The 27,433-nt window shown below is 44.7% G+C and overlaps 8 protein-coding genes across 8 annotated transcripts; 3 read left to right on the top strand and 5 right to left on the bottom strand.

Moving 5' to 3' along the window:
- Window positions 1-494: 494 nt before the first annotated feature.
- Window positions 495-1,643, top strand: N7466_002974 (uncharacterized protein; the record flags this gene model as incomplete). The annotated part of the gene is made up of 2 exons (XM_057162371.1): window positions 495-551; window positions 1,098-1,643. 2 exons carry the CDS (start codon window positions 495-497, stop codon window positions 1,641-1,643), a joined length of 603 nt encoding a protein of 200 aa, XP_057023486.1.
- Window positions 1,644-3,200: 1,557 nt separating this feature from the next.
- N7466_002973 (nuclear transport factor 2 family protein) lies at window positions 3,201-3,659 on the bottom strand (the record flags this gene model as incomplete). The annotated part of the gene is made up of 2 exons (XM_057162370.1): window positions 3,201-3,590; window positions 3,645-3,659. The coding sequence occupies 2 exons, from the start codon at window positions 3,657-3,659 to the stop codon at window positions 3,201-3,203; spliced, it is 405 nt and encodes a 134-aa protein (XP_057023485.1).
- Window positions 3,660-5,427: 1,768 nt separating this feature from the next.
- Window positions 5,428-7,115, bottom strand: N7466_002972 (fungal specific transcription factor domain-containing protein; the record flags this gene model as incomplete). Its single annotated transcript, XM_057162369.1, has 2 exons — window positions 5,428-6,331; window positions 6,460-7,115. 2 exons carry the CDS (start codon window positions 7,113-7,115, stop codon window positions 5,428-5,430), a joined length of 1,560 nt encoding a protein of 519 aa, XP_057023484.1.
- A 1,634-nt stretch (window positions 7,116-8,749) lies between these two features.
- On the bottom strand, window positions 8,750-11,085 carry N7466_002971 (fungal specific transcription factor domain-containing protein; the record flags this gene model as incomplete). Its single annotated transcript, XM_057162368.1, has 4 exons — window positions 8,750-9,809; window positions 9,873-10,519; window positions 10,578-10,685; window positions 10,873-11,085. 4 exons carry the CDS (start codon window positions 11,083-11,085, stop codon window positions 8,750-8,752), a joined length of 2,028 nt encoding a protein of 675 aa, XP_057023483.1.
- Window positions 11,086-15,777: 4,692 nt separating this feature from the next.
- Window positions 15,778-16,439, bottom strand: N7466_002970 (glyoxalase family protein; the record flags this gene model as incomplete). The annotated part of the gene is made up of 2 exons (XM_057162367.1): window positions 15,778-15,978; window positions 16,023-16,439. The coding sequence occupies 2 exons, from the start codon at window positions 16,437-16,439 to the stop codon at window positions 15,778-15,780; spliced, it is 618 nt and encodes a 205-aa protein (XP_057023482.1).
- Window positions 16,440-17,874: 1,435 nt separating this feature from the next.
- N7466_002969 (uncharacterized protein) lies at window positions 17,875-18,876 on the top strand (the record flags this gene model as incomplete). Its single annotated transcript, XM_057162366.1, has 3 exons — window positions 17,875-17,960; window positions 18,314-18,461; window positions 18,694-18,876. 3 exons carry the CDS (start codon window positions 17,875-17,877, stop codon window positions 18,874-18,876), a joined length of 417 nt encoding a protein of 138 aa, XP_057023481.1.
- A 539-nt stretch (window positions 18,877-19,415) lies between these two features.
- On the top strand, window positions 19,416-19,607 carry N7466_002968 (uncharacterized protein; the record flags this gene model as incomplete). The annotated part of the gene is made up of 1 exon (XM_057162365.1): window positions 19,416-19,607. The coding sequence occupies one exon, from the start codon at window positions 19,416-19,418 to the stop codon at window positions 19,605-19,607; it is 192 nt and encodes a 63-aa protein (XP_057023480.1).
- Window positions 19,608-25,670: 6,063 nt separating this feature from the next.
- N7466_002967 (uncharacterized protein) lies at window positions 25,671-26,112 on the bottom strand (the record flags this gene model as incomplete). The annotated part of the gene is made up of 2 exons (XM_057162364.1): window positions 25,671-25,971; window positions 26,102-26,112. 2 exons carry the CDS (start codon window positions 26,110-26,112, stop codon window positions 25,671-25,673), a joined length of 312 nt encoding a protein of 103 aa, XP_057023479.1.
- Between the last annotated feature and the right edge of the window lie 1,321 nt (window positions 26,113-27,433).

Raw genomic sequence — 27,433 nt, 5'->3', positions numbered from 1 at the left:
ATTAAGCTATGGCTATAACACTCAAGTAATGTGTCTTGGAGATTAAGAAGTACCAGAAGTAAGCCAGAGAGATAAAAACCCCCTTTAGACTACAATGGCTGATGATCATTCTTCGGACTCCCAAGGGATGGTCAGCTCTATATGAGGTAGATGGCTACCTGCTTAAAGGATTCTGGTATGTGCATCAGATTCTAATTACTGACGTCCGCACTAATCCTCCTTATATGAAATTATTGGAGAATTGGATGAATGGCTATAAACCAGAGGAGGTCTTTGACGAAAATGGTAAGTTGATACCGGAACTTAAGGAACTAGCCCCCACAGGTAACTCACGAATAAGTGCCAATCTAGTTGGCAATGGAGGTCTTTTACGCCGACTGCTTAATATACCAGACTTCCGAGAGTATTGATTTAAAAATATTACCCTTGGCTCAACCATCAAAGGAGGAATGGTTAATATGGTGAAATTCCTTTGTGATCTTGTTGCCCTGAATATGAGTAACTTCCGGCTCTTCGGTCCTGACGAGACCGAGTCCAACAAGCTTTCTGAGGTATATAAGGCGGGCAAGAAGGTCTGGATGGCAGATTATTTCGAAGAAGATAAAGATGGGGGGAATTTGGCCCCTAATAGCTGTGTAATAGAAATTCTCGGTGAACATACTTATAAGGGGTGACTTGAAGGCTATATTCTCTCTGGACGGTACGGATTGCTGAACATTTACAAGCCGTTCATCCACGTCATCAACTCGATGGTCAACTAGTATTGTAAGTGGATTGAGAAATGCCTCGATGTGGAATGGCGAGCTTATGTAGTATCTCTTAATATCCTCCTTACTGCCACAGTTTGGAGACAAGATTACAATAGCTTCACTCACCAAGATCCCGGATTTCTCGATGTAATCACCAACAAGAGCCCAGAGGTAGTCCGTATTTACCTCCCACCCAATAGAAATACTCTTCTCTCCGTCATGGATCACTATTTCCGCAGCATCAACTATGTAAATGTCATCATTACCGACAAGCAGGATCACATTTAGTTCCTAAACATAGATGAAGCCATTCAGCACTGCACCAAGGGTCTCGGAATCTGGGACTAGGCAAGCAATGACCAAGGCGTTGAGCCTGATATTGTGATCGCATCTTGCGGAGACGTCTCAACACACAAGGCCCTCGCCGCCACCGCACTTCTACGGGAGCATCTCCCGCAGTTGAAGGTACATTTTGTCAACGTGGTGGACCTCTTTAGATTGATCTCAGCCATCCACCATGCACACGGCATGTCGGACAAGAAGTGGAAGGCCATCTTCACCACCGATAATTCTATCGTCTTCAACTTCCACTCCTACCCATGGCTTATCCATCGACTCACGTACAAACGGCCCGGTCAGCATAACTTGCATGTGCGAGGATACCGGGAGAAGGGTAATATCGATACTCCATTTGAGCTGGCCATGCGCAACCAGACCGATAGATATAGCCTCGCTATCGATGCGATCGATTTAGTTAAATCTCTCCGCAACACTGCAGCAGGCTTTAGAGACAAGCTGCTCAATGAGCAGGTTGCGGCTAAGGCAGAGGCTTACAATAATGGTGTCGACCCTGGGCACATTCGGAATTGGACTTGGCCTTGGCCGAGAAAGTAGATGATCGAAGTGATGCAAAAAGGATACCAGATTTGAGACATTCTCTTCTACTGTAATCCAGAAACTTTTCCCCTTTCCCTCGCAGGAAACAGGAAAATTCGAAAGCACAAATAATGGCCCTTGAGCGTTTCTCTACATTGCAACACCCCTCTGCTTCCATCTTCTCCCCAGAACGGACCTTACCCACTGGCACTTCAAATATATGTTCTTACATTTTCCGAATATTATCCATATGATCCTTGACGAATGGCTATGGTTACTCAACATGACGTAGTAAGATACGTTACTGGATATTTTCAGATAGTTCGTATTTTATGCGGCTATCTTCTGATTGGGAATAGACCGGTACGAGGCGGTCTAGAGCGTAGTTTTCGCTTTGGAAAATGACCATCCAACCATGAAATTGTGTTATCAGATGATGACGATTATATTATGTGGCTGAAGTTACGATCATCAGAAAAACAGATATTTGCAAGTGTGCGACAACTTGAATATGAATATCTTCGTCTCACTACCGAAAACGCGCTGAAAGTACTTTTCTCGAAGATGCTCACAACAATGTCGGATAATTCTAGATTTTTTTACATGCCAGCGAGCGCCCTGGCATCACGAAGAATCATTGAGCAATCTTCCTACACAACTACGCCAGATCACTCCCCCGGCGACGTGACCCCCAATGAGGCGAAGCAGTGTATACAAAGCCTCCTGACACAGAGAGAATTAAATGCATTGATTCAATGCTTCAAATGGAGCAAGTCTTTGACACTGGAACGCCTGAATCTACTCACAAGAAAGCCTCGAAAGGTCATAAAAGAAGGAAAAGGACAAAGAAGAAGCCTATTGACCGAGACAGTACGGAAAGGCCAAAGATGGTCGACGAGGAGTTTCCCGTCTCTCAGTTAAGCATGATGCTTCAATTTGCTAAACATTATGAACCCTAACAAGACATGACAGACCGGACTCTCCGAGGCTATAAGCTAATTTTATTTCGCAGCCAGCTTTGTTCAGCTTTCTATTTTAATTTCAACATCGTATTTTGTCTGTTCGGGGACAAGTGATGGTATATTCTGTGTAAATTGACGTTATATGAAGCCGGTTGAGACGGGATATCATCAATCTGACCTCCTGTATCGATTTCTTACGTGCACCTTTTGACAAATTGGCACTTGTATGAACTCCGTCATCTATTCGGGTATGGAAATCCAAAATCGGTAGGGTCAACGAGAAAGCAGCTACAGCTTGTCTGGAAAATCTTCTGCATGGCTAGTAGAGCTAGCGCATCTGTTCTGGCCGCAAATGTCGCAGCACGCCTAATGCGATACTCACCTTGATCACGCGATTGCGAGACGTGTTCTGTCCATAATAAATCAATTTCCATTCCTCGGTCAATGCCCCTCGAAAGGCTACTAAGAAAACCTTAGTCACATTATTCGAAAGACAATCTCAAATTGCCACTTTAAGATCCTCCTACGCCTTAATAATACTACTTCTTCTCTTGTTATCGCTGTTTATTGCTAACCACCGACATAGGAAGTAGACACAAAAAATCAAGATCAATCAGAACATAGCAAGTGGATTTGTCGCATTCGCAGGCCTGGCCTGGGAGACATCCCAATGCTCAACGATGCATGTCCCATTCATTCGATAAACATCAGCAAGTGCAATCGGCTCTGGCTGATCTTCAACTCTCAAGTAGACCAGGCCAACATCGTCGCCAAAGCTCGAAAATCGAATTGTGTAGTTCGCATAAGGAATGATTCCGTCTAGTCTTGCAATAATAGCGTCGCGGCCTGGCGTATCGGCAGGGTCATGTTCGATGATGTCGGAATCGGTATAAGTTTCGAAGGCTTTAGACACGTTTCTTTCGCCGTACAATGTTTCAATGAAATCCGCAAAGATCTCACTCTGGAGACTCGTGCTCGCTTGATAGCCTGGGTAGTATGCCCTCTTTGAGCGAAACGAGAGGTTCTTGCTATCTTTGGTGGTGAGTGTTCAGCAGACAAAGTCGTCGGACATTTGAGACGCTAAGGCTAATGGCAGCAGGAGGTAGAGTGCGAAATAAATCCAATGCATATTGCCATTCAAAAGGGGAGGGGTTTCAAATGAAGTATCAAAGGGGGAGAAGGGTATGTTGCAGTGTAAGTATGTAGAAATTAAGTGCCTTTTGTACACTTTCCAAACATGTGTTTATTCTTCGTCAAGCGATATATTTTGTCAAAGATACCTACCTACAAGCTATTTTTTCCAATGGGTATCCGATTCTGAGCAAGGGTTGACTGACTATTAAATTGTCTTGCGAGGTTGTTACAGGGAGCCAGAATGTGCGGGTGTTTTAGCCGGCCATCTGTATAACGTGGTGGCGTCAGCATACTACAATGTAATATTTTAGTGGTACCAAGAGATGCCAATGGTTTTCACGGTCTTCTATTTGTATACTGGGCTTACCAGATTATGCAAATATACGGTTAGTGCTAAGTGTGGCATATTTACAGTAGTGTCAACATTCCGTGTGAAAACCTGAAGTAGCCACCCAAGAAGGGAAAAGAGGGAATGTTTGGTCGTCGTCCTACATGAGTAGGAGGCGCTCTAACATTTCCGAATTGGAGAAGTTTGTTGCGAATGTTGATGATTGATGGCTCACTACATTCAGCTGCTCCAGGCATCTGCGATGTAGTCAGGGATTTGCTAAGTTCCATATCACGGATCATCTCGAGCTTTGGTGGAGGGAGCCTAGGCGCCATTTTGCGGAATGAGGTGTGTTGTTGTTCAAAGGAAGATTGATTGTTTTATTCGAAGGGAAACATCAGGCTATATATACAACGAGAAGATGAAGTTGATTTCCAATCAACTTGGTTCTTCGTATACATACTTCGGGATTAATTTCGATGGTTCGGCTTGGTTCCTGACTGCACCAGCCTCATATCAAAAAAGACGACCACCTGCATTGCGGTTTGCGGTTTTGGTTTTCCGCGCTACCCATGGGTTTGCCGCAGCCTAGATAAGATGCGAAGAGCAACGGCTAAGATTAGGCGCTGAGAACGCGCAGTTCGTAATTAAACAGGGTGACCATGGCTTAGGAGATAGAATGTTTGCTTTTTGCACTCAGTCGCAGCCTAGAAACGGAGCCACTCTACAAAAGCCACGAAGCCACTGTTAAGAACTCACTCGCAATTATCAACGGACTGTTGATAACCAACCATTCCGCAGGGATGTGACACTACCGGCAACTAGTGTTCTGATGCTCCGTGCAGCTTTGATGAAAGGAGCTTTGACGGTGCCAGATAAATGCAGGGACTGCGCCAAAGCTGAGCTCTGAGGCCGAGTGCATTGCCTGTTGTAGTTCAAAGGAAGATTCATTATATTATTTATTCAGAGGGAAAAATGAGGCTAGATATACAACGAGAAGATCAAGTTGATTTCCAATCAACTTGGTTCTTCGTATACATACTTCGGGATTAATTCCGAAGGTTCGGCTTGGTTCCTGATCTGCACCAGCCTCATATCACAACATTGCCAAATAGAAAATCCACCTGCGTGGTAAATCCGCTTCTCTTGACAAGATTTCCATACGGTGGGTGCTACACCTACATAGAATTTACCGCGCTATCACTTTTTTTGGCTCTTTCAGGCTCCGAAAGGCCTAGCACAAAAAGCAAAAGATGAATTTTCATATCACGGATCCCCCGGTGCCGACATCGCTACTTAAAAAACATGCTAAAAAGAGAAATTTCCACGTGATATATTCAAAGAAGTCGAGAGCCCGACTCAACATCCAGTCGAACGCTCAGCTGCGTTGAGACAGAATATCTTCACAGATAGACCAGGCTCGCCGCGAGGAGATATCTGTCGTAGACATCTCTTCCAGCCACCGTAGAGCCTTTTTGATTTTCCCATCTACGTCGAAGGAAGCAATCATTGCCAGTCGGTCTTTATTGAATAGTGCGATCAGGAGAACACTGGTCGACTGCATGACATAGTGGAGAATGCACCACCATGGCGTTTCTTTGTATAGCCAGGCTATGTCAACCTTGTCCGGCAAAATATCGATCATTTTTACCGCCGCTTCAATGCAGATGACCGCCATGGCTTCGCAGACGCACCCAGGCGACGAGATCTGAGTGATACGCCGAAGACAAGGCTGTGAAATGATAAGCTTGGTGCTATAGAACTGGAAAGCCAAGCCAGCGCGTGGAAATATTAGTGGTACGTCTTTGCCCATCTCCGTAAAACGAGAGTTGGCTGGAAGGCGGGAGCGCCACTCTTCAGCATTGTTGTTGAATGAAGAAATCGCCATTTCGATCTCAAGCCATGATCGTCGCGCGGCCCTCGGGGCGTATAGAGTATTCACAGCTTCTTGTATGGCAAATGTCAAGTGCACAGTGTATATAAAACATGGCGAAATGTTGTGCATCGAAGTGCGAGATAACTCAGTGGCTTTCTCACTTTGGTTTCCCTTGCTCGGTTCTTGCTGCACTGGATCTATGTGATCCATTGTGTTCTTGCTGGGCTGCACCACAGGCTTGTTCTCGGAACACTCTCCCTCGTAATTCACGGGAAGCGGCGCTGTGCAATAGGTCTCTCCAATACAAGGAGGGTGGCCAGTCATAATGCACAAGACCGTGTCCAACGTAAACAGTCCCCACCACACCTGATATCGAGTCTCAGAGGCCTCAATCGTGTCGCTCTCGCTACGGTTCAGCCCCATCGCTATAGCCGATCTGATCGCGACCGCAATAAATCTGGAGGATCTCAAGGAAGGCAAGAAAACCAGTCAATATAACATATCAGCAACGAAAAGTATTTGCATACGACCTACCGGTTGACCTGGCCAACTGAAAGGAGGTAAAAGGCCGTCAAAGCCTCAACCTGCACCTGTTGTAGAGTTTTGTTGCTCAAAAATGCATCCGGATTTAAGCTCAGCAACCATGAGCGTGAAAAGTAGACCGTATGTCCATCATGCTCCCCCGGAGACTGTTTCCCCAAAAGTAGCGAATGCCTCGCTGAAATGGCCATTATGAGGTTGAATATTGCTAACCATTGTTTCGCAGGAGGGGTATCCGGGTTCGAATAGAAGGACTTGTACTGGCGTATAAATTTCGTCCTCTCGATGACTGGAAATGCGGGATGCACGGTCTGGAAGTAGTCGTCGACGAGTTGATCGGCGATATCACGGGGCGGGGGCTGTCCTGATAGATCCAAATTCTCAATGAGTGGAATGTCAGACTCATCTTGGAAGTAGTTCATGGAAGAAATGGAATGGTGGTCAGCGTGTTCTCCGACAGGAATTGCTTTACCCTGGCCGAGGGCTTGCTTGAGTCTGTATAGCCACGCTCTCTCCGAATGCTCGCCCACAAAGCCCATCGCCTGTAATCTTTCATCGCAGTCAAAGTCTTCTCCGGTGTAGTCTATGACTCCCGATGGGGTTGCATTCTCGGCGTCTGCGTGAGAGCCGAAGGAATCTGACACGTTCATTGGGCCTGGGAATATTAAAACGACGGTTTAACACACGAAAGAAGTGTGCCAATAATGACTTGTTTGAGTGGTAAGCTTTGAAATTCACTTTGGAGACAATTCTCTATGAATGTAGAGAGTAGGTCCAGTGGGGGTAATATTCTAGAGGGAGACAGAATCAACAGAGGCGAGACGTAGCCGACGTATTCTGCTATCTCACACCGCCTTCCATTCGCTGTAGGTACGTCATAATTGTGAATGGCTGGATGGGCTACCATTCCTAGATTTTCACGGTTTCCCGAAAGGGCTCGCCAGACTTATCACAAGTCATCTGTCAATTACCATAGATTGTGATCATTTGGCGTAAATCTGCCTGTTCGACGCGCCCTCTTCCACAATCCCCACGCCTGGGGGTATTGATATGCGGAAGATCGCATATCTGTAGCTATCCAGCGTATACAACCCGACAAGAAAAAAGAAGCAACATCAAACAATTTTCGCTTAGCTTCGACATTGCATACCCTCATCTCCAGCACTGAGTTATCCGTGGCGCGTGTAAAATTGATACATGCAAGCCACACAAACAGGCTTTGGGAGGTACAAGAAGAGGCACTTATAAATCAGATCAAGGATTTTGATAGTATTGGACTTTCGCCTACCATAGCACTTATGAACAAGCAAATCGCATGGTTCAAGAGAATCACAACATTCGAATCGCGGGTGACGCGGGTGTGGGGCTGCGAGATAAGATGCCTCCAGGCAAAGAGAAGATCAATCGTCATGTTCGACGCTTCAATCAAGCTGCGTTGGTCAGGGCCGGCAAGTTTAATGAAGTCCATGCTGCTGTTTAGGCTCATGATAAGCCGGATAAGCATGAGGCGACGGATAGCCAAATATGGGTATACTGTGTACCATGATGCGAACACTGATGGAAAGGAGAGAAAAAAGTTGAAGAAATAGCGAAACCAGTCGCTGTAACCTTCATAAGACCCACAGTACTTGGGCCGTAGGGACCTTTTGAATGCTTAGTCAGACTGCATACTGATGTCTATTTTTATATAGTGTATATCTAGTCATTTATTTGCGCAGCCTCATGAAGAAAGTGGGCCACCCTGTGAGGCCTAAATAGGGCTTCGTGCATGAGAAGGCAGACAAAGCGAGAGGCGCATTTAGCGTCGTCCTCGTCATCCAGGCCCTCGTAGGCTTTACCTGAGCGTTAAAGTCGAAGTCGGGGTTACCATCGCAGGAAAATGCCCTTAAGAGGTCGTTCGTCGGTATTGAGCGATCTGGTACGGTTTTATAACAGTCCTAGGCCGAGACGCGTACGACTCCGATGAACAGCTCACGGAGAACGATCGAGGCCTGAAGAAAGACGGGACATGTATATTGACCCACAAAAATGGAAAGTGAGCAACCCTAACCTAGGGAACAAGACTGGTCTTCGCTTTCCACGTAATAATGTCGAATTGCGAGCTAAACTAAGGTTGTTCGTTGAGGTTAAGCCTTGCAGCAAATTAAAGCGATAACTGGCCATTGCCACGTGGAAAGCAGTTTGCAAAACACCGATGGCACCGATATGCTTCTCGAGATCTCAGGAAGCGGGTTCAAGCACCGGCTCAGGGTACATAGGTGGAGGCTTGGGATAGATGTCATATCTAGAGCCCAAGGTCAGTTTCTAATCCAAGCTTAGACGCGTGACGCGAGAGCAGATCCATGTAAATTAGCAACGCTCGCTGCGAGCAGGGATCCTTGGCGGACATTTCATTCAGCCAGCGGGTGGCCTTCTTCACCTTCTCTGCAATATTGATCTCCTCTGCTATGTCGGTGTGGAGTTGGGTGGATAGCGCAATTAGAAGAATCGTGCTGGATTGCATGATATGATGAAGGATACACCACCAAGGTGAGACTTTGTACAACCAGGCTGTGTCTACCTCATCAGGGAGAAGATCAAGAATCTGCCCGGCTACGTGGACACACATAGCCGCCATGTTATCGCACACGGCTCCAGGCGACCCCACACCGGATAGGTTAGCAAGGCGGCGAAGGCAATGTTGGGAGATGATCAATTTGGTGGTGTAAAACCGGAAGGCCAGGCTGGCACGCTCCTGAGCGAAAGACTGTGACGCATCGAGTTCGACGAAATGGAACTCTACTGGAAGGCGAGAGAGCCATCTGTCTGCATTACTGTTCAGGGTAAATATTTGAAACTCTATTTCTCGCCATGATCGTCGCGGCGCTCGAGGCGCGTATAGCGTGTCCACTGCCTTGCGGGTGAGAAACGCCAAATCGATGGTGTATAAAAAGTATAGCGAAACGTTGGGGGTAAGTGTCTGAGGAATTTGCTCGACCTGCTTTCCTTTGCTCTCGGGTTGTCTGGAATAGATGCGATCATCGGTCGTAACCGCGGGCTCGGTAGAGAGGAGGGAAGTCATGAAGGCATCCCGGGCTTGTTGATCAGAGATAAGTCGCATGATACGCTCATCGCTGAACTCCTCCTCTGTATACGGCAATGGGAGGGGTGTAGAGCAAAATGTATCGCTGGTGCTGGGCGGTCGGCCGGTCATAACGCATAGCACGGTATCCAACATAAAAAGCGCCCACCACACCCGATATCTTATCTCCTTCGAAAGGTGACCAATTGTGCTACTCTCGTTGCGGAGGTTGAGCCCCATGGTAACGGCGGATCGAATCGCGACACCAAGAATTATCCATGACCTAGACAAGGCCAAATATTAGTCATTAGACCCCATGGTATAAAATCCACGTAAATAAGCATACCGGTTGACTTGGCCGACAGAGAGAAGATAGAAAGCAGCCAAACCTTCAACCTGAACTTGCTGCAAGTTCGGATGTGAAAGTAACGCCACGTTGTCAATTCCGAGTCGCCATGCACGCGTAAAATATACCAAGTAGCTCTCCGCCTCCGAGTGGATCGGCAGGCCCATTAACAAATAATGTCTCGCTGTAATAGCAAATATCAAATTCAATACCGCCAGCCATCGTTTTCCAGGGCGTACTTTGGGGTCCGTGTAGAGGGAGTTGAACTGTCCGATAAATGTCGTCATGCCAATGATCGGGAAGGTAGGGTGCACCGAACGAAAGTAACTGTCGACGAGGTGACTAGCGACGTGTTGAGGAGGGCGTGCCGAAAGATCCACGTCGCCGAGTACCGATATTTTGCAGTCGTCTTGGAAGTAGTTTACCGACGAGATAGAAGGGGGATCGGATTTGTTACCAGGTGTTTTCTTGGCTTGGTCTAGGTCGCGTTTGACTCGGTACAACCACGCCATCTCCGAGTGCTCGCCAACAAAACCCATGGCCTGGAGTTTCTCATCGCGATTAAAGTCTTCGTCGGTGTAGTCGATGGCCCTGAAGGCGAACGCTGTGTCCTCAGGGGCGGCGCGGAGTATAGAGGAATCTGAAAGCTGGACAGGATGAGACGGATGAGAAAGTTAAAGGAGAACAAGGATGAGTGAAACGCACCTCCTTAAGGGTTTGGTCAACATGGAGGGCCGACGGCACGTCTAGCCTGGGATAGAGGTCTTTTAAGAGGGCTTTGTAGGTTTCCACCTGGGCGGTTAGCTCGATAAGCTGCCTAGAGGGTTGTTAGAGGTGAGCCGGTGGCTGCTCCATCAGAATTCACCGACTTGGCCATCCTTTCCCGCTTCCGGTCCCCGTACGAACACCGGATGTCAGCATCCGTACAACGATGACAGTCAGGACGGTGTCCGCTACATTTAGCTTTTTGCTCACGGCAGTTTTCACAGGCCTGACTAACTCGAGTGCTGCTGGTCCAGGTATTGGGGTTGACAATTCGTGGAATCGCGACCTTAGTATTCGGCCGGTCGCTGGTGACCAATTCTTCTCGCGGAGGGAAGGGATCAGCAGGAAAGTCGAATGCTGAAGACTGCGTGGAAGAGGCGGTAATCCAGTCGTAGCTGGAGTTTGCTAGTTCGTTTTCCGGATAGTCCGAAGAGTATTCAGGATTCATCGTGCAAGGTCTGAAGGGTAAAAATACACGAAGAACGCAAGCCAATAAATTCGGGAAATTTGCCGTAAAATGTACACCCCGTATCAGAATACCAATACCAATAAAACCCAACATAAAGGTCTTTTGGGCGGTATGGGTTGTGGGTTCTTAGGTTGAGAATGGTACACTGTGGTATGCTGGATGCGATAGCCGCGCTGGTTTGCCACTTCCCGACAGTTGTTTCCCAGCCAAACCAAACAAATGGATAGTTTTCGTATTGAAGCATCTCAGTCGGTAACTTTTCTCATAGCCATCAGATGATCGAGATCGCTGAGACTGGCGATATATTGCCTCTGTTTCGCACATACTGCAGCATGGACCCGTGCAGATATAGGCATCGCTTGTATAATTGGTAGCGGCCTATTTCACTATAACCAATGGAGATACTGAGTTCGAATTTAGTATTATCTGTGGTGTCGTCACTGGTATCCAGGTTTCCGACTGAGGTACCTCGGCTGGGAGTCAGCAAGGAGCTGATAGTGGTGTGCAGGATCTTTGGTGGCGTTGTACGCCGTACATCATCGAGTGATTTTGCTATTAGTACACGGCGAACGCAGCAGCCATATAAAGCTTGTATTTGGCCTGGCATCCTTGCGATGAGTGATTTATTGTTGGTTGTGGCTCGAGCTCACGGATGTGAGAGCCGACATAGTTGCTCCTTGTGATGACCCAGTTTCATCCGTTGGTCAAACCAGAAATGGTACTGGAAAGATTGTCGCTAAAGCCCCATTCTCTTAAGAGGACAGCATTTCTGGAATGATTAAATATGTCGCAGGTGGCTCAGCAGCCTTGGTGTTCGCTGATGTCGGCATGTGGGAAGCACTCCATGCTATTCCCGTAACGCTGTTTTTCTTGGCCCGCTCTCACCCCATCACACAGTCCCTTGTTCATCATCGAGATGAAGCAACACAGTCTATTCTGCATTGCAGAACTAACTTCAGGGTCCAAAGACAAAAGGTATGTGAGGCAATATAGCCATAGAGTGGCGAATCTACCCTGTTCTCAGATGAAGGCGATTGGTCTTTCTCTGGGATTACAAGCCGGGGGTCATTATTTTCGAGGTGCGAAGACGAGTCTGGGTTTTTGGTTCAAAGCAAAAGCATTTCGATACTGACACAATGACACATGACGCCTAGGTGACTTACCTAGGTGACTTTGAATCGAAATCAGTGATATTAGTGGGCTGTTTCAGTAGGAGCACAACACGGGTTTCACGGCCACCATTTCGCGTATTGCGCCCAGAATATAGTGAGTCAACCCATATTCCACTATACTATGGTTTCCACTGAGGCTGTAATGTTTGGAATTGCAGGATGCCTCTCTTGGCTCTTCTCAAAACGCCCTCGATGTCCTTCTCACCTGCGACACGCACGACGACCCCGATCACACGACCCAGGCCCAGGCCCAGACACCACGAGCTCGATCGATCTGCTGTCTCTGAATTGTGATTTGGGAAATCGCTCCGTTTATTTCATGTGCAACTGTTTTCTTGAGCAAGTATCGCCGTCGGTCGGTTGAGTAGACGGCCTCGAGGCCTGCGAGCTCGCACGTCATTCATTGGCTCAAGGATACAACACGATGCAGACCAACCCAAATGCATATACAAAGAGTCTTCCTAGTTCGTTTGCATGGCTTGATCGTGAATTCTCAGGCCGCTGGCCGCAAGCTCATGGCTTTGCAAGTGCTCAAGAACAACCCCTGTGTGCACATGGCCACTTCGGCTGACTCAGGTGAGCATGAAAACTTCGGTTGAGCACCATTGAATACAAACAGAAAATTGACGATTCGCATGCAGCTTGGGTTGATTGGTTCATCAGGGCCAGCCAATACCTCACTCGTGCAAATGCTTAGATACTCACGTCAGGCCCTTGGGGTCACGCACAACACCAGCCCGATCGAATACCTACCGGCGACACGATTTGAATCGAGCCCTTGCGCGCAAACATACATGCGGAGTCATCTCATCAGGCATATATCGACTGAATTTGTCGACAGAAGATAGCCGTTGCATTTGCCAAGCCCCCAGACCTAAAACCCCGATACTGTAAATCCAGCACACAACAACCAACGATGGCCGATACCGCTGCATACTGTCCAACTCGATTATACAAAGCTGTATATATGTCGGAGTCAAGAAAGTACCGCAGGACGACCAGTTGAATGGGATGGTTCTGGCTGGTGATGATAGAAGCTTTTGGGAGCACCAAGGGTCCGCTTGTGAATATGCTTCATGCAAAACCAAATTGCTTTGGTGATTCATGTTACCAATGCTTCATTCCGAAGCTGGGGAGACACTGCACGGGCTCATTGATGACTAGGTTTGTTGGAAATTGAACGGTTCTGGCTGGCAGGAATATAGGCCCCTGATCTCCGGGCCTAAATCGAGAGCGGCCAGGTCCAGCCCAGAGTGGCATAGTCTTCAAGGAAAGACAACTGGCCCTGATGACCCCCATTATCCATATTTCATTGGTCGTCCTTGTTGGTCATGATGATTCGGTTGGAAACAATGCCATAGACCTTGAAGCCTGGTCCTTCACATCTTCATTGTTGCATTGACGGGCCAATCAACACGAATAAATAGTGGCGCCCGGTATCTACGTGTGAAGCTCCCAGCTGGATGTGCTCTTTTTGTGGACGGAAAGATGATTCCATGATCATCAACAAAGGCATCCCAAGGAACTCGTGATGTTGGAATATTGATCGGGTGTGCATCTGGTGACTAGGGGAACAAGCCTGGTCGAGCCTTGCCATTTTGATTAAACGGCCGAAAAATGTGTCTTCTTTAGGTAGGTTCCGCCACATCAATACTGCCTGCTTAGGTCCAGTATCGTTGCAAGGCATTGGCTTTTTCGAGTCAGAAAATACACCCTCACTGTTGTGTCGTTTCTCCTTCCTCAAAGATGCTTCCTCGGTGGTTTCCATATGCCGGGGGACATCATCGCTTGGGTCTGGACTTTAGGCACGAGTGATGTGTTATCCTGAGGGGATGACATTGCTTTACCTACCATCATGGAACAAGTCTATGCGAGAGGGGCCAGAATTTGATGAAACTCAAGAATTGCTATTCACACGGCAGACCCAGATGGTTCGCCACTGCCCTGAAGATCGAGTGGCAATAGGGTCATCATGCAGCCGATTTGCCCAATCCAAAGCGGATGGTCTGAGGTAGGTAGGTCGGTCGGTCGGTCGGTCGGTGGGGAATTCGATGGAACTGTTAAGAGATGGTCATCTTGATCATAAATGATCATAAATTTTCATTAACCCCGACGCCAACCACGTCCACGCGTTGCAAGATGAGCCTTCGACTCGATCGGGCAAGAGATTTATCTGATCATCGTGATCTGTATTTGCAACGCGAGAACGGAGCCGTGAATTCCAGTTGTGGCCTGCGGGGAGAGAACTTGCAGGTCCGTTCTCCTTTCAAGGACTCGCTCTGACGGCTCAAGGATTCCAAAATGGCAACGGGGCAAGGCATTAATTTTGAATCTGACCAGATTAACGCGCCCGGTGAATTCCTTTTTGAATTGATAAAGACTGTTCTGCTCATTGTAGAATGAAGATCGGAGATGGGTGCTCTGGGAAGGAAATGGCAAATACGGAGAAAGGATTCCCAGGACTCCTTGGCCCATCATGTTGGGTCATATCCACATCTCTCTGGACCCTCGAGGCTGTTCAAGTTTTTTATCACCTTCTTATGGCGATTTTTTCCGACATAAGCCATGTTTCCACAGAAAGGTGAATTGTCTTGGACCAGCTTCATGGAAATATCGCCGTCATGGACCAAATTTGATACCTTGACCTAATCAGCCTTGGACGAGACTCCTACGCCCAAGATCTCCCAGACAGCGCCCACATACTATTGTACGGCCTCAGGAATCGTGTCCATCACACCGTGCCGATTACAGCGCACGATGGTCTAGAATTCCTACAAGATACACTTGGGGGCAATACCTGCTGCTGAAATAAATGACCTCCCTCCAGGTACGCCCACTATTCCGATATTTCGACCCATGGTTGATCTCTGATCTCCTTCGAAGGCGATATTTACACATGTCCACCTACGCAGTCGATCACCCGCAACCACGTCTATAAGGTAGGGCTGCGTGATTATTCGTAGGGAACACCAGAGGCCTTGGACAACATTACGTACAAATGCGCTCGTTCTCCGCCTCAGGCACTGGACCTGAAGAACCCTGCTACCATCACATGACCAGTCGAAATTGAAAAGCTAAATAAAGATGTCTCTATACTCATGCTGCGCTCCCGTTTGATACGTGTTGGCCGGGTGCGACTTGGAGCTCCTGCGAGATCAGCCAAATCGAAATTGGTATTATGACACTCTACGCTACATATCGTTTTTAGTGCACTCTGCTATTCCGTTGCTGAGAACGCCAGTCAGCCTGCTGCTAATGAGTCATCATGTTTTTTTTCTGATTGAATGAACCGAGATTGATTTAAACTTGAAAAGATACTTGCCTGGGAGATCGAATCGCCGGAGGTGTAAAGACATTTATTCAACTCTTGTACTAGTCTAATCAGGTAGATGAAACTTCAGAATCTACGCTAAACTTCGTGTATGCTGCAATTTGGTGGCCCTTGCCCACCTTGGTAATTTGCTATTGCACAGTTGTACTTTATTCCTGTAGCTCAAGTTCAATAGAGAAATTCGACAGTATCCCAGCCTTTGCGAAGTACATTAAAGAATTCTGTACCACTGAGACCACTCGATTCATATAATCGAATGGCGTTGGAAAGTGGGGAATTACCTTCGAGGGATATAGTAGTCTCTGAAGCAGGAGAGAGCGATGTAGGATTTTGGAAGCCAACTAGGCCGGTAGTAATCTTGAGACGATACTTAGCAGGTAAATTCGATAAACAATCTGGAGACATCAGCTCACTTGGTAGATGGCTATTTCAGCCCAAACAACTTCTTCCGTGTCGCGGATTCTTTCAATTATCTCCTGCGGTTGTGCAAATTTCGGCGATAAATAAAAGCGGCGCCTGTTCAACACTGTTCTCCAGCTGTACCATTTGACTGAGCTCGCAGTTATGGTGTAATTCTGCGAAACCAGCCACGCAATAAAGTCAACGTGGGCAAAGAGTAAATGGGTCGCATGGTCAACGCAGCGACCATCAGACCGTGCAGTGCCAATGAACCGACCGTCAAGTAGTGCATCCAGGCTATACTTTGACAGGAGGAGTTGGATTTTCTTCGTATTCAGCTCGTTGTTTCGAAGGCAGGTCACGATAGACTGTGTAGTGTGTCCTACACTGTCCCGGAAATTAGTGGCTTCAAAGTCTGGGGTGAAGGTCATTAAAGGATAAGATGTCGATGCAATCACTATTCAGGGGAAGATTAATGAATGTAAGTTTTGAGCCGCTTCCGTTATGTACCCATCAGCTGCCAAATTGTTTTCGGGGCTGAAGATTCGCCTCATTCTGGCCCGTGGCATGGATTAATTAGGTATATGGGCTGGGTAGCGATAAGGTTTCGATGCACCTAGACCAAAAGTACTCAGATGATAATGCTTTACAGTAGCAGATGAGCTAATTTGGCTGTATTGCAGAGATTGATAAACCCGTGTAAATGGACAATACATGGAGCAATATATGGATAACCCCTGCCGAAGCAGAGGTGTAACTCATTGTGTCTCAACTAGATATACACGGGGCACCTCCCAAATGAATCTGAGGATTTCGTTCTTGACCTCCACGATATGCTCTTCTACCATGGATCCCATTTGACCTACCATGAGCGATGGTCGCTCGGGTTTGGGCGAGGATATCCCGACCAATCAAAGGAAGAACATCAAGCAAGAGACTGTACTTTCCGTGGCAAACCAATGGTTACTAAGTGAAGTATGCCTCATGCGAAAGACTGATAAATGAAAGTACTTCCGTCCAATGCAATACTGTAGAATTGAAAAGATTTTATAATTCCTTCAATATTGTCAATTCTCATTCTACAATTTTCTCAATATCCTATCTACCCAGCTCGCACCTGATTTAATCGATGGCATATAGTTGCAAGGGCAAAGATACCCCGACTACCGCGTCGTCATCTGATACGGAAACTACACAAATTCTCGGGCAAGGCTCAGGGCAATCACGTCCCACTATCAATAATATCATATCTGGCCATGCGCGTGCCCCATACGACTTTGAATCATTTGTCGACTTCCTGTCCCGGAACCATTGTATCGAAACATTGGACTTTTTAGCCGAAGCGAGTGGTTACATCGATGCTTATTATTACTCAGGAGTAGCCGGGAATGAAGGACATATGACACCCGAGACACGACGTCTGGGCAAACAGTGGAAAACTATAATGAGCACGTATATATCCACTGGAGCCCCGAATGAGCTCAACCTTCCAGGGGATCTTCGTAGAGACCTACTCAACAACCACAACGTCCTGATATCTCCACCGAAACCAACACAATTGGACCTCACCATTCATCATGCCCGTGAGCTGCTAGCAGAAGGTGTTTTAATACCGTTTATCAATAGTATTCCGTTGGAAATACGTTCACATTCTTTATCGCTGGAGAGATATCACCCCTCGGTACGCTTGCAAGCCGTTTCAGAGAGTCGTCCCTTACCATCTCCACATCCACTGTGAGTATATCTGATTTGTCATATCTAATTCAAGTTGAAATTGGTGATACTGACAAGTGTCAAGACAACCCAATAACAAATTTGATCGACTTCCAAGATTCAAGTCTGTCGTTGATGAGTTGGAATCTCAAAATGAAGGAGACGATCAAGGAGCGAAAAGCTTTCAAGGATGTTGGTGGTCATCATTTGCAAAATTACGCCATTTCTTTCGATCCTAGGTAGCTGCCCAAATGATGGGTACGACATGGCGGAAAGTCGCAACAGCAATATGGTTTAGTGGTCCACTTTTATTATGAGGTATTGCTGTACTCACGATATCTCTGCCCCAGATATCTCAAACTTCATATCGAGATCTTCAGTAGTTGCAAAACAGCGGGATAGATATTACGTGTTCTTTCTGAAATCGACCTTTATTGTTCCCAGTGCCATCTCACTGAGTATCACCAATTCATTATACTGAATACAGATACAGACGGTAGGCTATCCCATTATACTATAACCCATAGTTGGAATCATTATGCAGATTCCTCAATATCAAGCACAGGTCCAGGCAAAGGTTCCCCCGAAATAGACCGAAGAAGACGACGAGCAGAGAGGATCTGGAGAGCTGCCAGGAGGCTGGAGGCGAGATCTTGCACGTCTGTATTGGAATCAGCGAAAAGAAAGGGGGACGCGATGGCGGAAACGCCCGGGTGCTGCTCCGCACGAATTTTCGAACTGTTAGAAGTCTGCGAATTTCGAGGAATCAAATCGAATTCGAACTGCTGAAAGGTGATGCTTCAGTGCCCACACTGTGGATGGTTGTCTCCTTTTGTTGCCTTGTGTTAATACAAGTAGGCTGATAGTCAGGTATATATGTATGTATGCACGTGCTCCCTGCCGATGACTACTCAACAGAACAGTTCAGAAATTCGTGCGGAGCGGTACCCATGCCCAATAAAATATCCCCAGGTCATCAACGATTTGGAAGGACACATCCTCTCCGTTTTGGACGGCTCCGCCAGGACCAAAATTTCTTCTATGCTGCTGGAGACGGCACATTATTCAAATGGGATAGCAAGGGATAGCACCTTCCGGCCTTCGGCCCGTCATGTCCCCAGAACCCGGAGAATGACTGGTGTGACCAAGCACTGATGCGTCTCTTCTTAAATCCAGAGTTCCATTGAGCCTTGCTGGCCGAACTAGCCCACCAGTGGCCACATTTCATAGCTGCCTCGATGCACCAATAGACGGCTCAGACTTTTATAAGCCGAGCACGCGGACTGCATGAACTGGCTTCCTATCAGATGCTGGCCTTCTTGTTACCCACACAAGGATTAATCACTGCCCTTGTATGCCTTGAAGTGCCAGCGGACACACTCGGGTGTGGGTCGCTTGGTGGACGAGTCTATAGGGTACATTGGAGCGGGCATATCCATCGAAGTACTCATTCAATTGGGCCATTGCATTGTTTTGCATCTTGAAGTTTCAGAATTCGGCTTGTCTCGGTTTGTGAAAGTACGGGGACGGGTATCCGCAAATGTATGTATCCATGCGCAAAGGCCAAGCGGATGACGACTGGAATGCGCATTGGCTCAACTCTTGCAGAGAGGACGACTGACTGAGATCGGTGGGTTCTTTGTTTTGCAAAAGGACAAGACTCGTCGATGGGGAGCTACTTGTCGTGGGCAAAAATGTCACATGGTCGGTGCTCTACCCTCATTGGTGGAAAGACAGGGGTGGGAAGACAGCGTGGTGTATCCGAAGATGTCGAGATTGGGATTGGCAAGAAGTCATCCATGGGAGCTTGTCTCCAGAGCACAGTCCGCCAAAACAAGGAATGGTGGGTATTGACTCTGGCGCGCTCGCTCAGCAGTGCTTGGTAGAAGGGCCCTAGGCAAAACGTCCAGCGCGACGGCAAAGGCGGTGAGGCTGTGCAAGACGCGTGCGAGTGTTTGCGCCATGTCTCGCGGAGTTGATCCGCACATGACAGTATCCTTTCAAAATACGTCCCTAAACACGGTTCGGCGAAGAGCTCACTCACGATTTATCATCTTCGACCTTTTCCAATCCTTCGCTTGCTCTGAGGATTCCCGGCAGGATGCTAGGACATCACAGACCTCACTTTGGCATGAATTTCCAATTTCGACCCAACACATCCTCATTACGTCACATCATAATTGCTTCGAATCAATTTCGCTTCGGCTGGTATCATAGCTGTAACAGATCAGAATGGTCATGGAGTACTCGCCGATTAGACATCTCTGATTCCCACCCAACTTCCAAGAGCAACTCCCACAAGAACTGACTGCAGCTAAGGCAATGGTTTGAGCCGGATAAGCCGCGGCAGTATGCGTCTTGGGCCTTTTGTAGGCATGTTGCTCAACATGCCGCCTCGTTTGGGACACTGGCGACATGCACGTTGAAATTAATAGAATATCCGGAAGATGGCAGTCAAACTTGGCCTTGGGTATTGGTGATCCGCTTGAGGTTTGCTCAGAGGTATGTTCGGTTGGGCACCACATGGGCAAATGGACCAGAGAAGGGACCCTGAACTCACACATCCTGGTAGCTGATCAGCAATTCGGCGTACAATTGGTGGCTGGGGCTTTTATCTTGGTTCGCCAGCCTTTCCAGTCCTTTATTTGAAAAGCAATACCAGGTCGATAATGACGCCGAGGGTTTTGACTTCGAAAGCTGGAGCGCCCGTCGCTTCATCAAGTGTACCAGTACCGCAAGAAGCTGGCACTGTCAGTGTCGTTAATTCCGCTTGAGGTGAATGAACGATGTTATGCCTAAACAGCCGTACCTTCGACGCTGCGCGTTTCATGATCCCATCATGTGTAACCGTCGACGTAATCGATGGCTCTCTTTCTTCTGGTGAAAGAGACCTTCATCGGATTTGCCATCGGATTTGCGTTCAGAAGCAAAAAGCAAGGAGGGAAAAGCGACGAGCCTTGTGTCACGCCTGCGGGCTACACGGCGATCTAAGACTGCCAGCCGTTCACAATGATCGACGCCCGTCGTGAGGACCAAGATCTGTGCACCCACCAGAAGACGCGCTCCGGAATCCCTGTTCCCTGTTCTCACGCCGCCCATCGTGTATCTTTTCGATCGGGATGATATTTGCATGACCGCCTCCGACGACCCCAACGGACTCGGGGTAGCTGGTATTTCTTGACTAGGGCTGAGATTTTGTTGGCGAGCACTGTTTCTAGCAAGGGAGGAGAGTCTGGTTCGGCAACGATGAGTCACGTCGACTTCCACACATCGGAACGATGCCCTAGGCAAAATATCCATCGCTTTGTGGCGGACGCGGCGACGGTACAAGACGTACAGCAATATTCGAAATTGGCTTCCATGTTTTTCACAGAGAAACTATCTCATGCCCCACTGCCAAGACTTGATGAAACAGCCTAGTCCGGATTCGGCTAGGCTAGAAACAATCCCTGTTCGTCAGGATAGAAATGTAAATTACCTGACAAGACAGATACGCCGACGTCGTTGGATCATGCCCGCTTGCTGTCTCCAATCTCCCGACCGCGCTCATGTAATTGCAGCCCTCTACATCACCTTCAATGCTACCACGGAACACACACATACAGAATGGCCCCGGAAGCACCTTTCTGATTTCTATGCTATTTCTCAATCCACTAGTAGTCACTAGCATATCAGTCGCATAATAGACCGAGCTGCTAGCTGCTAGATGATTGGATACGCATAGGGTAACACATACCGAATCTATACAAGGCTTAGCGCCCATGATTACCTGATAGTGAGGCTGAGGATGGGACCCCTCGATAAGAGGTTGTAATCTGCTTTCGTCCAAAACACGATTAAATATATAAATATTAAGTATGGAATCTATGAAATTTAGCGATCAAAACTCAGGTTACCAGGTAGGGATTAATAATAGGGTAATAAATATCATATCTAGTCAGTTCCCAAAAGCATATAGGACAGGATCACATTAGATCGACTAACAACAATATACTTTCCTAGAACTACCAGAGTCACACCCAGAGCCACTATCAACCGTACTATTCACACATAACCTAGACTTTATTAGCCACAATAAAATCCTTAATATAATCCATAAGAAATCATCAGTCCCTAGGTCTAGGATAGTTCTCATTAGTCTCAGCAGTATAGGATTAAGTATCACAAGTATTAACAGCAGCCTAATATAGGCTAACTTTATAATAGGAAAACTTAGCTTATTATTAAATACTACCACTAGGTCCAACAGCAATCAACCAATACCTAGGTCTTCTAGGTTCATACTAGCACTATAGTACACTACAAGGAAAGTCTCTATAACCTAGCTAACTATACTAAGATTCCTAGGTATAAGGACCATAATATAAATATATTTTAACTCTTTAGGAACTAGTTATAAGATAGAAATATCAGAAAATAGATCCTTATACTAGATAATATAGATAATAATAAGCTTCTTTATAAACCACTAATAACTTATATAGATACCTAAGTAAATACCTAGAACTATATCTTAATATAACTACTACTAAGGTATCTCCTTAGAGCCTTAAATAGCTCTATTATTATTATAAGTTAGAATAAAGGGATAATATTAGAAATCACTAGCTATAAGAATAATCTAATTAATATATAACTAATAAATATAGCTAAGGTACTAGATCTAATATATTATAAGCTAGATTTATTTATAAAGAGAGTAGACTTAGTTTAGCTTATAAAAAAACTTAAGTTTATACTACTAGTGATTATATAAACAGCTAGCTATATCATATACTACTTACCCTATTACTTAGTATCAGAATACCTTAAAAAGCTTCAGCAGAGTAATCAGTAAGCTATAAAACTTCTAAATCATAAGGGATATAATATAAACTAAGACTAGGAGACAAAGAACTTTATTCTACTAATATAATAAATATCATTTAGCTATATCTAATAAATTCAGTAGTCTACAGCTAATCTACTATCCCTTATAAGCTATTTTAACTAGTAGGGAATCCTAGAGGATCTTCTATAGCTTTAAGGTATAACAAAAAATCATAAAGCTTTAGGTTTTTTAAGGGAAGTTATAAATAGCTTTAGTAGAGATAATATAGAAAGTTTATCTAAAAATAATCTAGATAATAATTTTAAGAGTAATATTACTACTCTTAGAGATTATTCCTTTATTATTATTAGTAAAAATAGTATAATATTTATAATATATTAGCTAGTATAGCTTATAGTATATATGTGGTTAAAAACCTATAGCTAGGATGAAGAGTAGAAGGAATAATTTATTAATAATCTATATACTGAATTTCTAACTGGCTAATATAAATATTAGGAGAGATATTAGATACTCTTTCCCTATATTAGATTAGCAGTCTTATATTAACCGAAATCGCAAGACTATCTACAAACCTAAGCTATGTTACTTTATAAGGGGGTGTAGTATGTGTAAGAATATGGTAATATCCTAGAATCACGGGAAATGGTATTTATATCGAGAAAGCAGAGATTAAATATATTAGACGCGGAAGATAAAGAAACACTTAATAGCTCTGTAATATTAGCAGAGGCTTACCGACTTAAGGGCCGCTAGGGAGAGGCGGAGTAGCTTGAGGTGCAGGTCATGGAGACTCGCAAGACGAAGCTCGGGGCCGACCATCCCTCCACACTAACAAGTATGGCTAATCTGGCGTTGACTTTCTGGAACTAGGGCCAATGGGAAGAGGCGGAGCAGCTCAAGGTACAGGTCATAGAGACTCGCAAGACGAAGCTCAGGGCCGATCATCCCTCCACACTAACAAGTATGGCAAACCTTACTTATACCCTCAAGTCATCAGCCTAAGATAAAGCCGCTTTACTATTGATGGCCGAATGTGTTTGACTTTACAACCGAAAACTAGGCCCTGGCCATCTGTATACTATAACTTACAAGGCTACTTTATCTGAATGGTGAGTGTAGAGTAAATCCCCATCTTTCTAGCTTACTAAAGTGCTGATTGAAACCAAAGAGGAACACCAACTCCCAGCCAGTTCTAGGGAAACCTCCAATCAAGTTTTTAAACCTGGCGGACATTGTAGGCACATAATCTTCATGTGCCTCTTCGGCAGAATAATACTCTCTCCTTTTGAATTGCTCTGGAGTAGAGCCTTGCTTGGCGATCGTAAAAAAAGTATCAGATTAATAAATTCTGTTATCACAAAGACAAACAGCTCTGTTTCTCTTATACTAATGCAGTTAGATATCTAGTAGTTATGGTTCCCCATGTTTACTAAAATACATAGCTTTCGAATGTAGTAGGTATAGGAGTATTCATGAGGTAGCTCCTATCTAATAAGCTCATCAAATTTCAGATTGTAAGAGCCTACCGGCAATAGCCCCTGGTTTGTATGGAAATTCTAGAATTTGATTCGACTAGACGGGTAACTTACGGGGCCGTATTTCGTCCGATGTTCCGTACCATACGTCAAGACTGTTCAAAACAAGGATGATTTGCAGCCAAGCCGAATCTGGCCTAGGCAGTTTCACCATAGTCTTGGCGGTAGGGCTTGGGATAGTTTCTCTGTGTAAAACATGGAAGCCAATTTTGAATATTGCTGTAACCTACTGTAAGAAATGGAGAGTCTGGATGATTGATTTGGCGGAACTAAGGGCTGGTCCCCCTGGTAATATAAGGCCAACCACGGATCTATAGAATGTACGTCTTCTGACCAAAGATTTTTAAGTTACTTTTCTAATGCCCTCCTAAATTAGTGGCCATTCCTATGAATTTGCGCAGGGGGTTTCTGTGAAGAGATGTAGCTGACTTGACATAAAAGGCACAAGATTTCCGGCCCAAAAAAAATCAGGACTTTCCTCCTCACACTCCCGTGTGTTATTATTTCCATCTCTTGTCTGTAGGCTTGAGGGTTTCCGTGGCTATGGGTCTGTAGTACAAGCTCTGTGTTACTAAAAATGCTTCGTAGGATAGGTCTGTGTTATCAATACACCTCGTAGGAGGGTGCTGTGAGAACAAGTCTACCCTGTAGGATAGGTCTGCGTTATCAATATGCCTCGCAGGGGGGTGCTGTGAGATTAAGACTACCCCGCAGGATAGGTCTGCGTTATCAATATGCCTCGCAAGGGGGTGCTGCGAGAACAAGACTACCCCGCAGGATAGGTCTGTGTTACAAATATGCCTTGCAGGGGGAGCTGCGAGATCAAGCAATTCTAGCAAAGTGTAGGCACCTCTATATGGTGCTAGGGACCAGTATTCAACTCTCGCTCTGCAGTTGAAGAAGCGAAGACCTATGTGCCTCCATCAATAATTCAGTCTTTGAGGCTCCGGCCATGGGTGAGGACACTAATAGCAGGGCCGTAAGAGTGTATAGGCCCTGTTTTTACTCTAAGATAGTGTTGTATAGAGAACGAATAAACCCAGAACTTTGCTATTACAGATTTCGTTGTGTATAGTAGTATCATATCCAGAACCTGATCTTACAGGATGTATACATATATGTGTAGGCTGGTCGGCTCGATCAAACACTATTAGACTTGGGCAAGAAAGCATTGTTCACATCTGTCTCACAGGTCAGGAAAACTAAGATAACTGTTGAGGTTGGCGTTGGTGGTGACGGGGTAGATGCGGTGATTAATAGTCCATAGTGGTAACCAGTATATAATTATGATAGTTGATTAAGCCTGTGTAAATGGTTGACCTAGTGGTGAACATTGGAGCCTGCTTTGATAAATAATGGAGTATGTTTTTATAAATAGTTAAGCCTAGCCTAGTAAATAGTTGAATCTTTTTTAATCAACAGTTAACTAAGCGTCTATAATCAGTTAAATAACCATTCTTAAATAGTTAAGCCGGCTTTTAAACGGTTGACCGGCTATTTAAATAGCTGACCGACTGTCTAAACAGTTGACTGATTGTCTTAATAGTTGAGCCAGCTGTTTAAACAGTTAACCGGTTTTATCAATATGTAAATATTTGAATGAGCGTTGGTAAACAATCAAGCACGACTTCATGAACAGTGACCAGCTTAGAAACAATGACCAGCTTAGAAATGTTGACCAGCTTAGAAATGGTGACCAGCTTAGGAATGGTGACCAGCTTAGAAACAATGACCAGCTTAGAAACGGTGACCAGCTTAGAAATAGTGACCAGCTTAGGAATAGTGACCAGCTTAGGAACAATAACCAGCTTAGGAACAGTGACCAGCTTAGGAATAATGATCAGATTAGGAATAATAACCAGCTTAGGAATGGTGACTAGCCTAGAAAATAGTAACCAACACTAGAAATAATTTATCAATAGTGACAGCTATCAACACATTAATGAGCAGACTGTTAATACTGGGTCTAGATATATTGTTGTTAAACGGAGTAAGTTGTGTAGGCGGTCACCCCTCCCACATACTCTGTCTGACTTAGAGGAAGACCCTACCTATATCACTATTTTTTCTTAGGCCAACAGCTATTATTAAGTCCTTCTGGATAGGATATAGAGTTATAGTATATAGCTAATAATTATATACTAAAAAGAAAGTTATATTATATCATTAACTTAGGAAGTCTTATACTAAAAATCTAGTTAGCTAGAGCTTCTTAATATATACTATATCTATATATATTATAGCTATAACTCCTATAATCAATAAATAACATTCTTATTATAAACTATAGATAATACCCTAATATTAAATTTATATATATAACTTATATACCTCTAAAGGCCTTATAAAAACATAACTAATAAAGCCTATATTAGTTTTTATAAAGTACAACAACAATACATCATAAGATAAAAAGGCTTAAGTTAATTCAAAGCCAACCATATATAATATAAATATAAAGCTAACACTTAGCTACTCCATAACTATAAATATAGGTTCTATATAAAACTAAGTATAGTAGTAAGCCTCAGATTTAATAAAATAACATTATATATCTATAGTATATATATATACTTAATAAGCTATCCTACCCTATTCCCTAATAAGACTACTATAGTATAACCATCAAATAATATAATATATTATAATTATATTACTAATAATAATCATTAATCTATAAGGAGAATATATTATTAAGGTCTTATTAAGGAACTATATAAGTAGAAGTAGTATATATAATAAGCCTACACCACTAGCCTAGAGTTTAGCTAGTATAATAACTACTCTACTTTAAACTAGATAATTATACCTAAGAATACTATAAATAAACCTTATAATCACTCTTTATCAGTCAGAGCTTATAAAGAATATAAGATATATTTATAAAGATAAGTTAAGGCCTTATAGTAATTATACACTATAAGACATCAGCTATATAGTAATATATAGCTAGATATCTAATAAGATATATAACTATTTAAAAGCTAAGATATATAATTAATAAGATAGCTAATAAGCATTATATCATAATATATTACCTACATTTAGTATAATAGCATTCTTAAGGATAAAACTAACAGAACTTACTATATTTAGGAAAGGAGTAAATAAATATACTAAAAAGGGATAAGAGTAAGTAAGAATGACTTTACACAATCATATAGGGGTATTTATAATAGTATAGATATCACAAGGACTTAACTAGATAATATAATATAGAGATACTAAGCTTATATCTTATACCACATCATCATAGCATAAATCTTACTACTATACCTAAATAATAAGTAATTAAGCTAGATATCCAATATTAATATATAGGATCTTTTCTTTATTTTACTAT

Source organism: Penicillium verhagenii (genome assembly GCF_028828195.1).
Source record: "Penicillium verhagenii strain IBT 33310 chromosome Unknown utg000004l_segment0_segment0, whole genome shotgun sequence".
Lineage (NCBI taxonomy): Eukaryota > Fungi > Ascomycota > Eurotiomycetes > Eurotiales > Aspergillaceae > Penicillium > Penicillium verhagenii.
Note: the sequence above shows the minus strand (reverse complement) of the source record. Positions and strands in the feature narration are given on the sequence as shown.